The sequence below is a fragment of the Salmo salar genome, chromosome 10 (genome assembly GCF_965601325.2).
Source record: "Salmo salar chromosome 10, fSalSal1, whole genome shotgun sequence".
Taxonomy (NCBI): Eukaryota; Metazoa; Chordata; class Actinopteri; order Salmoniformes; family Salmonidae; genus Salmo; species Salmo salar.
The window spans coordinates 68,373,159-68,386,535 of NC_138300.1; the positions used below are offsets into that span (position 1 = coordinate 68,373,159).

Sequence of the window (13,377 nt, forward strand, 5' to 3'; positions counted from 1 at the left end):
GAGTCTCATAGCAAAGGGTCTGAATTCATATGAAAATAATGTATTTCTGTTTTCTAAAAATAATTGTTGTCTTTGTCATTATGGGGTATTGTGTGTAAATTGATGGAGAAAAAAACATGTATTTAATCAATTTTAGAATAAGGCTGTAACATAACAAAATGTGGAAAAAGTCAAGGGGTCTGAATACTTTCCGAATGCACTGTATGTAAAATATTTGACAGTATGGGCAGGCTACAGTATTGCTGTGTGATAAGAGCGCATAATCATTGCCTTTTTAATCTTTGTGCCTATGCCTAGGCAGGATATTTAAACCCATTCTATTGATGAACTAAATATTGAACAACAATTTGTCTTTTGCATGCCATGGCGTAATGCCAACAGTTATTGTCACCATAAAAGGTGAATGGAGGCATTTTCCAGGCGGAGTTTTAATGCTTGTTACCGCGTGCACAGTTTTTCGACAGGTCTGAGTTATAACGGGAAACATGCATATGTATGGCGTGCGGCAAGTTTATGAATCTCAGTATTTTTATACGTGCGTAGACTTTTCAGAAATAGAGCACGCAGAAATGTTGTGTGCAATTTATTACGGTTATAAATGAGGCCCCAGTACTGGAGGGTTGACCTCTCGTTAGGTCACTAGTCCCTTCTCCAACAGTAGTGTTTCTCAAACCATTCCTCAAGGACTCCCACACGTTTCAAAAACATTTTGTAGCCCTGGAAAGTGTGCTAGCTCTGGAATAGGTAAACTACATGGAATGGCAGGGGTTCCCTGGGGAGAGGTTTGGAAAATACAGCACAGACAATCTTGTAGATCTGAAAGGAAAGCTTGGGAATTGAAGATTGCTGTATCTGATTTAGCTAATGTTGTGTTGAAACACAATTTTTCTCTCTCTCAATTCAATTCAATAAACTTTATTGGCATGGAAAGTTAAAGCACTTACCACTCTCCCTGTGTGTCTCTAGTGAAGAACCAGGCTCGCTGGGTGCAGCAGTTCATCACAGACATGGAGGAGCTGCACCGTCAGACTAAGGACGACAACTTCAGCATCATCCTTGTCGACTTCGAGAGCACCGACATGGACGTGGAGCAGGCCCTCCGAGAGAGCACTGTGCCTAGGTGCGTGTGTGTGTTTGTCTCAGAATTCATCCATAGCTCCATAGGAGTGCATTTGAATTACTACCGGAATTGAATTTATTCAGGAATTTATAAACAGTCCTATGGAGCAATTCCAACTGACACACACGCATAATGGATATGTAATTGGACCAAACCCTGGAGTTAACTGATGTGATTGTTTGTGTGTTTTGTCAGGTATGAGTACTTGAGAAGAGAAGGGAACTTTGAGCGCTCAGCGGGACTACAGATCGGAGTGGACACTATCGAGGTGAGAGATAGCGGTCCTTCAGGAAGGGATTGAAAATTCATATACAGCCAATACATTTGCAAATTCCCTGATTGAGGTGACACACATGCACACTCAGTAGAGAGCAGGCTGAAGCTTCTAGATAACATTTTACTCTTACAATGACACATGCCATGACCATACTAACCATACAATTTCACATTGACAGGATGAGTAATATAAAAAGCTGCAGCACAATTTATATCCTAACTCTTGTAACTGTTACTCAATCTCAGTGAGGCATTTTTTAATACAGTGAGATAGTCACGGTATATGCTCTGATATCGTGAGGTGCCGTATTCGGAGCTCCCTTTAAATTATTATGGTTAGCTTCTGACTCTGAAGACTTGCAGAGGTCAAAAGGTGTCAGATGCTCCCAAGAGAGTCACACACACATTCAGACTGTCACAAACTGTCCAGTTCTCTGTGACCCCATGGCCTGACAGATTGATAGACAGCCAGACAGGCAGACAGACATGTATTCAATGTTTTATTCAATGGTGTTCTCTTTTTGTGTATGCGACAGGGATTTGCGCAGACCGTTATCTGTCATTGGAGTGTCAAAGCTGTCACATAGACTTTCTCTATTTCTCTTTCCCTCTCCCACTACTACCCTCCCCTCTATCTCTCTCTCTCCGTTCTCTCTCTTTCTCCCAACTCTCTCTTTCTTGTTTGTTTTCTCTCTCTCGCTCTCTTTCTCTGTGCGACAGGGATTTGGGCAGACAGTTATGTATCATTGGAGTGTCATGACTGTCACATAGACTTTCTCTGTCTCTCTCTCTCTATCTGTCTCTCTCTCTGTCTCTCTCTCTCTCCCTCTCTCTCTCTCTCTCTCTCTCTCTCTCCCTCTCTCTCAATGCAACAGGGATTTGGGTAAACAGTTATCTGTCATTTGAGTGTCAGGCCTGTCACATGGGGAAGACTGGGGTGTCACTCACAGTTGAATGACTGGTGGGTGTTTTATATCAAAACCTTTCACACACATACAGACACACGAGTGCATGCTTCGCACACGCACGCACACACACACGCACACACACGCACACACACACACACACACACACACACACACACACACACACACACACACACACACACACACACACATAGACGCACACACACAGTAGAGTAGAGCATTTAGAATGACTGTTTTTGGGTGGCGTTTGAGTTTGTGGGACTGAGTATGTTGGGAGTCTGTAACCGTGATTGTGTGTACTTTAGTTTTGATTACACCATATTTGTGTGTATGTGTGTTTTACAGGACAACCACAGTATAGCGTTCCTGTGTGACCTTCACATCCACTTCCCCCTCAACATCCTGGAGAGCATCAGGAAGCACTGTGTAGAGGGACGTCTGGCCTTTGCCCCTATTGTCATGAGACTGGGCTGTGGCAGCTCCCCGCTAGAGCCTGATGGTAATACACACATGATCGACACACACACACATCACGCACACGGCATGCACACACATGCACACATATCTCGCACGCAGCATGCACATACACATACACACACACCATGTTTGGGATTTACTTTCCCTCTGCAGGCTACTGGGAGGTGAATGGCTTTGGCCTGTTTGGGATTTACAAGTCGGACTTTGATAAGATCGGCGGGATGAACACGGAGGAGTTTAAAGACCGCTGGGGAGGAGAGGACTGGGAACTACTGGACAGGTAAACTGGCAACCCTCACGATTGCAAACACAACACCCTCTGCTTTCTAACCCTCTTTCCCCTCTTTCTGGGCTCTTTCTCAATTGTCTTAAAATTATGTATTCTCCTCTTCTTCATTGCACTGATTTGAAAGAGCTGACTAGATGGAAACCAGCCTAATGTTGAGCTTCCACCACATTGTTTTCATCTGTTAACCTCTATGGGCTAGGTGGGACGCTAGCGTGCCACCCGTGGTGCACTCCATCAACAGCAGGTGCATTTCAAGAGCGGCAAATTTGAATCCAAATAAATGTCAAAATTCAAATTTTTCAAACATACAACTATTTTACACCCTTTGAAAGATAAACATCTCCTTAATCTAACCACGTTTTACGATTTCAAAAAGGTTTTACGGCGAAAGCATAAATTTAGAGTATGTTAGGACAGTACATTTACAAGAGTTGTGTGTAATGTTTTGTCAATTCGAAGACAGGGTAACCAAAACCATAAAACCAGCTAAAATGATGCACTAACCTTTTACAATCTCCATCAGATGACACTCCTAGGACATTATGTTAGACAATGCATGCATTTTTAGTTCTATCAAGTTCATATTTATATCCAAAAACAGCGTTTTACTATGGCATTGATGTTGAGGAAATCGTTTCCCTCCAATAACCGGCAGTCAAGTCAGCGTCACAAATTAAATAATTAAAATTAGAAAACATTGGTAAAATATTATATTGTCATTTAAAGAATTATAGATTTACATCTCTTGAACGCAATCAACTTGCCAGATTTAAAAATAACCTTACTGGGAAATCACACTTTGCAATAATCTGAGCACTGCGCCCAGAAAAATACGCGTTGCGATACAGACTAGACGTCATGTTGGGAAGATCTAAAATCGAAAATACTATGTAAATAATCCATTACCTTTGATTCTCTTCATCAGATGTCACTTCCAGGTATCACAGGTCCATAACGAATGTAGTTTTGTTCAAAAAAGCTCATCATTTATGTCCAAAGATCTCCGTCTTGTTAGCACATGATCTAAGCCAGCCGGACTTCTCGTCATGAACGAGGGGAAAAAATATATTTACGTTCGTTCAAACATGTCAAACGTTGTATAGCATAAATCATTAGGGCCTTTTTTAACCAGAACATGAATAATATTCAAGGTGGACGAATGCATACTCTTTTATAACGTATTGGAACGAGGGTACCCAACATGAACTCGCGCGCCAGGTGTCTAATGGGACATCATCGTTCCATGGCTCTTGTTCGGTCAGATCTCCCTCCAGAAGACTCAAAACACTTTGTAAAGGCTGGTGATATCTAGTGGAAGCAATAGGAAGTGCCAAAATATTCCTCAGCCCCTGTGTTTTTCAATGGGATAGGTTTAAAGGTAATACAACACATCAGGTATCCACTTCCTGTCAGAAAATGTCTCAGGGTTTTGCCTGCCAAATGAGTTCTGTTATACTCACAGACACCATTCAAACAGTTTTAGAAACTTTAGAGTGTTTTCTATCCATATATAATAAGTATATGCATATTCTAGTTACTGGGTAGGATTAGTAACCAGATTAAATCGGGTACATTTTTTTTATCCAGACGTGCAAATGCTGCCCCCTAGCCCTAACAGGTTATTAAGTATTTTACAATCATTGGAGGCGACGAGAAAAGGAGTGATTTTTATAGCAATCGCTGGCTCCTAACCTGATGGTTCCTCTCTTCCCTCCTTCAAGGGTACTACAGAACGGTCTGGAGGTGGAGAGACTGAGACTGAGGAACTTCTTCCACTACTACCACTCCAAAAGGGGCATGTGGAATGCTCAGAACAAGAAAACCCCCAAGGGAGGGGGATAGCTAACGGCCCCCCTCATGGGCCTGGAGGACCCAAAACACATGGCCTATACCTGCAGCTCCACTGTGTGTGAGGAGAGACCCTGAATAAGCTTACTTACTGCCTGACTTTGCCTTTTTTAGATAGGCACTTTTCAGGGATGCCCCTCCCTGCTTCTCTAAGGATCTGTCTGAGGAACAACTTTTCCCTGAGGATGTTTTTTCCGTCAATGGAGGACATTGAGGGGGAAAACGGAGGGAATCTGTTTTTTTATGTTGGTGTTGAGTCTACCCGGATAGACTTGACCTTTCGCCTCACTAACAGAACTCAATGTAGAGAGGATGTGTTTTTCTTTTTTGGTACAATGTTACCTGACAGACTGAGAAATGTGGTTTATTTGTATTTTGTTTGTTTTGTTCAGAGGAAGTGTATTTTTTTCTAGCGAGACATTTGTAAAGACAACCTAAGATTTTCTACAAAAACATCCATGTGAGGAGATGTCTGAGGAACATTAGAAGGACTTTGTGTTGATGACAGTATGTTTCTTTGTTTGTGTTCAGGTACGTGCGAACAGTAGTCGTTCCGGAAACGCGTTCAGTCACTCGGGTGTCAAATTTCAGATATTAGTATTGCAACGAAATGTCTGGGTGTTGAAAGTAGCAGTGTGTAGTGGGTCTACCTGATGTGCTTCTTCATATAAACCTAACCAGGGTGCTTCATATGTACTATAGAGGCCTATGATGCAGTATGTGCAGCTTTCTCAAAATTCCTGCTTATTTACTCCTGATTACGGATATCTTTTAACAGGGATATCTTCCAACCTGGGAATTTTGGGAAAGTTAACCCTAAATTGTTGCATATTAAATATAAGCTCGGTTATGTGTACAGTTCTATGGGAGGAGGACACTGGACCATATGGAGTGGGGGATCCACGGTGAGGCATCAGATTTATCAAAGTGCTTTGCAATACGTACTTCATTTCAGAGTCTATCCTGCTTTCTTTTGGTCTGTCTTTTTCTCTCTTGTTTATTTTTATTTTCTTATCTATTGCTCTCTCTTTCTCTACAATCTCTCTCTCTCTTTCGCTTTCTCTCTCTGTTTCTCTCTCTTTCTGACGTTGAGATGGATTCCTTGTATCTTTCCTAACATTGTGCATAGCCTCGCTGCTGTTTTGTTGGAAGACTTTTAGGGGAGAGTGCAGTAAGTTGAGTCAAAGGGGTAAGTTGAGCCACCCTTGTTTCTAGGAAACCATACACAAAACTAATAATTGGACCTAACATTTAGGAAGAGGTCATCACTTCATGGAGTCTATGAAGGAAGAAACCACATCGAAAAAGTGGTAAGCAATTAGGCCCAAAAAAATTATGTTTTCACCAAGTCAAATGAATTCATTGTGTTAGAGGTTTCATGATGCTTGTATTTAAACCAAGGTAGATCATTTTAAGATTGTTCTATAAATCATTTGGGGTCTATATAAGCTTCAATATGAGGTCCTAAACCTAGCATGAAAGTGTATCATTGTAGCTGTGTGGGCTAATATAGTCAAAATGTTTGCTTTGGGGTAAGTTCAGCCATTGTCAAATTGAACTGTTTTCTTCCCAGCCATAATTCAAGGCATTATCACTGGTATATGAGGTAACAACAGGGCCTGGCCTATGTTAAACGTGTAAAAAAAAAGTACAAAGTGTCTGTTAGGTGTTAAGCCTGTAATAAAAGATGCTTAAAATGATTTAAAGGCAAAAAAGTGATTGTGTTGAATTGTGTTTGGGAAATAAAGGTAGACATGGTTTTAAAAAGGTAGTGGTAATATTTCATTAATTGCAGAAATGTGTAGGCGGCTTAACTCACACTGTCCTGCGGCTCAACTTGCCCCATACCTGGGGTAAGTTGTGCCTAGAGACCACTTTTTTTGGACAAACTATGTTTTCATAACTGTAATGTTTGCATGAATTCTGATTATTTACAGGATTACACAACATCCTGAAATGTATGTAGATATCTTTGTTAGAAAGAATACTATATTTTCCTTCACGGAGTGATGCAGAATGTAAAAAAAGGCTCAACTTACCCCACTCTCCCCTTACTATTTACAGATGATATTGTGCTGTGTTCATGGTCAGGCTAGCCAACACTAATGAATTACTTGATTTATTACTTGATGCATTTTATTAAAATATTCCAGGTTGATCTACTATCCCCTACAGAGGTATTTCAGAAAACAGATGCCTACCTATCTCAGGTCATAGTGATGAGTGGGTTGAATAAAGGCACTAATATTGGGTTTGGGTGTACTATTATTTCTCTCAGACACTGAATCGGCACATGGTTTATCCCCTGATCCCTCGTTGATCATGCTGATGGTACGCTCCATTCCCCAGAGTTCTCTGAAAAACCCTCAAATATAACTGGAACCAAGAAGTGCACTGGGAAGGGAGCAGTGAACTGTGAGTGATAAGTGGTAGACTTTGAAACATTTTTTTTTTTTGTACATTTATGCCAATGCTTTAAGGCCTGTGATGTTTTAAACATATGCTGAGCTGAACTTGGTTAATCAAAGTATGACTGGGTTTCGGGATGAAGTTTCATATTTCTTTAGCTACATAGGAATACTAACAGAGAAACGCACACAGAGACAGAAGGAGTTACTCAGAGCACTGGAGCTCTTCCCTGAAGACGTGGATCTACATAAAGTCAAACAGATTTTATTTGAGTGAGATTTGGTAGTGCAAGGCCATTTTACAATGTGTGCCTTTTATCCTGGGTTTGGTGGGAGTCTATAGTTTAGGTAGTGAAGAGGGGAGAAGCAGGGGAATCAAGAGAATACCAGGGGGCTTATTCAAGAGGGGTGTCGTTACAGAAGTGTCAGATAGAAATACATTTTGTAGAGCAAAAATGATGTCCTGTCAGGTAGAATGATGGAATCGTGTCAGTTCTGTACATTACTTTTCTATCTGGAACATTCTATAAATGTTACATCCTACTCAAAAAGCTTGATACACTGAACAAACAAGTTCCAAGATACAGAGAGAATGAGAGAGAGAGAGAGAGAGAGAGAGAGAGAGGGGGGGGGGGGGGGGGGGGGAGAAAGAAAGGGATTGTGAGAGAGAGAAAAAAATAGGGGGGTGTAAAGCTATAGAAACTCTGAGGACCAGGGTGGTCTGTGGGTGGGTGGGGGGGGTCTTTGGCCTAAAGGGTATGTGAGGTGTGATGGAGAGACACTGGCAGCTGCTGCTGTGTAACAGGAAGCCACCTGCTCCCATCAGAATGACTGGAGGCCAATTTGTTTACTTACCCAGTACTTATTGTGACGGGATGGACTGGAAGGCTTCAAGAAGGCCGTATATGGGCGTTAGCTTGCTAATGATTGGCTATTGACTATGATTGTTAAAATCCCTCTTATTTGCCCCTTCCTCTTCTCCCCCTCTAAAGAAAGGTCTACTGTACATCATTTAGCATTGACACAGGACTATTTAAAAATGAAACATGAAAATATATACATATATAAGTTAAAAACAGGAATATACATTCCAAGGTAATTTCTGTGAAATTGTTTTGTAGAGAAAAAAGTTTTAAGAATGTATTGTATTTTTATTTTAATCTGTTTTGGTTTGTTTTTGCAAATAAAATGTTATGCTAAAGTCTCCACATTGTTGGGATGTTTATCTTGACCTCTCAGGGATGCTCAGACATAGATGGGAGTTCCTATCACAGTCTGGTCAAAACCTGCCTACAAGAACAGCTGTGGCTCTTAAATCGACAATCTGGGATTCATATTTCAGCAAAATGGCAGCCCTGCCACTTGTTTTGGTTATATAGTTAAATAATTACCACTTGTTTTGGATATATACTTAAATAATTAATAAGTACGTAACAAACAATTGAAATGACCATTTAACAGATTCACAGATCCCAGATTGTAAACTATGACAATATTATTCCATATGTGAACACTAAGGGGCGCTGTATCTATACACTTTTTTTGGAAGGTAAAGAAAATCAAATGTAGTTGGAAAGACATTGCAGTAGATTACAACTTGGTCCCCCCAAAAAGGTTTTACCCATGTCCCTCTAAAGTGGGTTGTGAGAGCATTTGCATTGATCAAATAATGGCACACACACACGGGATATCTGTGTGACTGTATACATATACACACACACACACAGTCATGTTTAACTAACCTTGTGGGGACACACAATTGTTTCCCATTCAAAATCCTATTTTATTTAACCCCTAACCCTAACCCTCCCTAAACCTAACCCTTACCCTAACCTTATCCCAAAATCTAACCTTAACCCTAACTCCTAAACCTGACCTTTAACCCCTAACCCTCATTCTAACCCTAACACAAATTATACCCCCTAGAAATAGCCTTTTCCTTGAGGATACTAGCAAAATGTCGCCAGTTGGTCAAAATGTCTTAGTTTACTAGTATTGTGGGGACTTCTGGTTCCCACAAATATAGTTAAACACGTGCACACACACAAACACACAGGAGATCGTTGTGACTGTATGTGTGTTACTGTATGTGTTTCATCACCCTAGCCATTAAAAGCTAAATGTAATTACCCCTCACAGTGACTGGTACAGGACGAGGCATGCCCCGCCTTCTGCACTATCAAAGCAACTCTCCTATCCTCTCCTAGGCTTCATACAAATCTAACAGATTAAACATGCCAATAACACATTATGCAATATCTGCTCTGTCGAAGAAACCCTCACCTCCTCTCTCACACCAGATCCTATGCCTGAAACATACATTTCAGTCAATTAGCAGCTGCTCTTATCCAGAGCAATTTACGGTGTATTGAACTAAACCAGGTGGATTAACGACATATCACAAACATGGTAATAACACAATGTATAAATATCAACATTTATCCTTATTTTATGTTTGTACACTCCAGATACATACCCATTTATTCAAACCAATGTGTTATATAACTATACACTGATATCTCTATAGTTATGTTTTGAACACATGAGCAGCCCCTATCATTACCATCTCACCTCTGTCTCATTCTCCCACTTTTTACAAGTTACAACCAATTTAACATTCAGCTTTTAAATTGTTCATAAACATGATTACAGTATTATTACTACTTTTAAGATTATGATTATATTCTTATTCTTAAACATCTTAAAAGAGAATGCAAAATGTAGATTTCCACCTAAATAGACATACCCAAAAGTTATCATTTTTCATGAGATGTCCATAAACAATAACTAGTAGTGCTGCATATATAAATAGTTACAAAAGTGTACTCACTTTTGAAGACACAAGCTCAAGTACATAGTAGAAATATTGTGAAAATATGTTTTTACTATTCAACAAAAGTGAGGTAATAGGACTTTAAATGACTGAAATGCTTAGTAACAATCAAATTACAAACCACCTAATATAAGATTTCACCTTCTCACTGTAAAATAAATATGATCATATTTAGTGACAGTACATATTTGGCCCAATTTCATAGAACTGACGACAGAGCATTTTCTGCCAAGCGACCTCCGAATGATGCAGACACAGCATTCAAATTGCTGCAGACTTCAGCTTTGCGCACAAAGTGATTTCATCCTTCTGTTGCCAAGAGAAAGAGGTTGTGTTTCAATTCTATAAAATGATTTAATATTTTTTCATGTTAAGAGCTCTTAATCAGGATGGGAATATCAAAGCAAGATGAAACCACAACTGCTGGAATCTCTAGACTGTCCGCTTTCATATGCGATCCCCCAGGCTGGACTCCGTCACTCAGAGGGAGAACAAACCAATTATTTGTCTGGATTGGCCAGAAAATGTGACACTTCACTCCCTATGTAAACGTGGTGTGTGAAACCTGACACTTCAAGCCACTTCGGCTGACAGAGCGGTAGCAGAAAACAGACAGGTGGGGCTTTATGGTACTATAAGGCACTGGACCCTACAATGTTCAGAGAGTGCTTTGTACACCAAAATGTCAGCCGGAACGGGTCAAGAACCCCTCAAAGTGCCTCATATATGGAACTTAACATCTAAGAGGTAAATGGTTGTAATAAACTGGGTTTGGAGACGTAGCGGAGTCAGGCGCAGGACACAGGTTTGAGCGAAACAGTCTAGTTTACTCATAAACACAAGCAAAATCTCCAACAGGAAACAACAGTGTGAGGAGAACACCTCCAACAACCACTGATAACGAACAATCACGGACAAAACAAAAAGGTAAGCCAGAGGGTTAAATAAGAAACATAATAAGGGAATTGAAACCAGGTGTGTGTAATCAAGACAAAACAAAACGAAAAGGGAAACATGGATCGGTGGTGACTAGAAAGCCGGTGACGTCGACCGCCGAACGCTGCCCGAACAAGGAGAGGGGCCGACTTCGGCGGAAGTCGTGACAATGGTCCTGTTTACTATTTGGGAGATCCAATGCCATTGGGGAACATTACATTAAAGTCTAAATGTATTCCACTTCATGTCAGTGTATTTCCAGCCTGGTCCCAGATCTGTTTATACTTGCTAACAACTCTTGGTCATTTAATGCCAAAGACAGCACAAACAGATCTGGGACCAGTATAGTGTATTTCACCCTTGATCAAGAAAGACCAATGCAGAGAGAAAGAAATCTACTCAAAATGTCAGTTTTACTGACAACTTCCTCATCAGAGCTGAAATGCTATAAAAATAATCTAATCATTCACAGATTGTGTTTTGAATCTGATACCCCATGTGTTCTTCTGCTCAGAGTGACTTGGCCTGATGCTCATCTGGCTCGAGTTCATTAGGCACCAAACAGACGAAACAGATTGAAACAGAGAGAGACTACCGGAACTTGTCCAATAAGAAATGCTCATTTTCATTTTCCGTTGCTAAACATTTTCCATTGTCTGCTCTAGTGAACACGACCCTGATGCTCAACTGTACTTGCCCTGAACTGAAAACACAGTGCACAGCCCAGTGAGGTAAGTGTGTTTCTTTACCAATAGGCTGCATGAGGCAAGTGCTAACCTCCTCTGATCTCCTCAACTCCTAGTGGTCTGTGATCTCATCATCAGCCTGGCTAGGGTTTGGCTTGACTAACCACCACATGACTCTCACTCCCTGTGTGTGTGTGTGTGTGTGTGTGTGTGTGTGTGTGTGTGTGTGTGTGTGTGTGTGTGTGTGTGTGTGTGTGTGTGTGTGTGTGTGTGTGTGTGTGTGTGTGTGTGTGTGTGTGTGTGTGTGTGTGTGTGTGTGTGTGTGTCTGTGTGTGTCTGTGTGTGAGGGGCCACGAAGTACGTGAGGATGAAAGGGGATGGTTAGCATTTTTCAAACATCTAAAAAAAAAAAATCCTGCAATCTAGAGCCATAATCAATATGCTTAATTCTATGTAAAAAATATGTATGTTTTTCTAAGCATACTTCTTTACCTGTTCAATTTTAATTTTAATGAGGATGTCATTCTGTTGTGAATCACACATCTGAATAGACTGCACGAACATGCCTAGGATATTACATCCAAATTACAACACAGTGCATGGGAACATAACACACATCATTAATACAGGCACATATTGTCACGTCCTGACCAGTAAAGGGGGTTATTTGTTATTGTAGTTTGGTCAGGGCGTGGCAGGGGGTGTTTGTTTTATGTGTTTCGGGGTTTTTGGTTAATGTTCTATTTTAGTATATTTCTATGTTCTTTCTAGGTCTTCTATTTCTATGTTTAGTTTATTGGGTTGACCTTCAATTGGAGGCAGCTGTTCCTCGTTGCCTCTAATTGAAGGTCCTATTTAGTAGGGGTGTTTTTTCCATGGGTTTTGTGGGTAGTTGTTCCGTGTATAGCTGTGTTAGCCTTACAGGACTGTTTTCGTCGTTGTTTATTATTTTTGTTAAGTGTTCACGTTTTTCCAAATAAATAAGGAAGATGAGCATTCACGTACCAGCTGCATTTTGGTCCACTTTTTACGACGCACCTGACACATATCATGGCATCAATATTAATACACAAATATCATGGTATTATCATAAAGTGCCAGCTTTCATTTCAACCAAGTATTTTTCGGCATATATAAGCATAACTCTTGAGCTGTCTGTATTCTCCTGACAGGTGGTTATTTTTTTAAAGAAACAAAATATGCTTCTCTGCTAAAATCTGGGTACAACATTTCAAAGGAATGTCAGTGGTATTCAGTACATATTGCTTGCTTTTCTAAAGTTTAGCAACCTTGCCAGCAGGCATGCCAACTAAGATAGTTAAACAAGATACTCTGATAGCCTAAAATGGCTTGGTAGCTAGTTATAAGATTGAGATATTGGGAACTTATCTAGCTGGCTAGCTAAAGCCACATTCATAAAATTGTTAGGTGGCTAGCGTAACAGAAACAACAGAGAAACAACAAAAGTTTTATTAACTCATCAAGAAGGAATTAATAGGCTACATAGCTTGATCAACATACTATAACTCCTGCGAGTCCTGCCCATCACCGGCAGCTAAAATCAAATCAAACGCTGTG

General features: G+C 40.5%; 1 protein-coding gene across 1 annotated transcript in view; it reads left to right on the forward strand.

Annotated features, from left to right (window-relative positions):
* b4galnt4a (beta-1,4-N-acetyl-galactosaminyltransferase 4a) overlaps nt 1–7,188 on the forward strand; it is a 497,048-nt gene extending 489,860 nt beyond the window's left edge. The window contains exons 17-21 of the mRNA XM_014123877.3: nt 967–1,120; nt 1,316–1,388; nt 2,668–2,821; nt 2,953–3,079; nt 4,810–7,188. Coding sequence (XP_013979352.3) covers nt 967–1,120; nt 1,316–1,388; nt 2,668–2,821; nt 2,953–3,079; nt 4,810–4,930 — 629 coding nt within the window. The 3' untranslated portion in view covers nt 4,931–7,188. The remainder of the gene's footprint in view (nt 1–966; nt 1,121–1,315; nt 1,389–2,667; nt 2,822–2,952; nt 3,080–4,809) is intronic.
* The last annotated feature ends 6,189 nt before the right edge of the window (nt 7,189–13,377 follow it).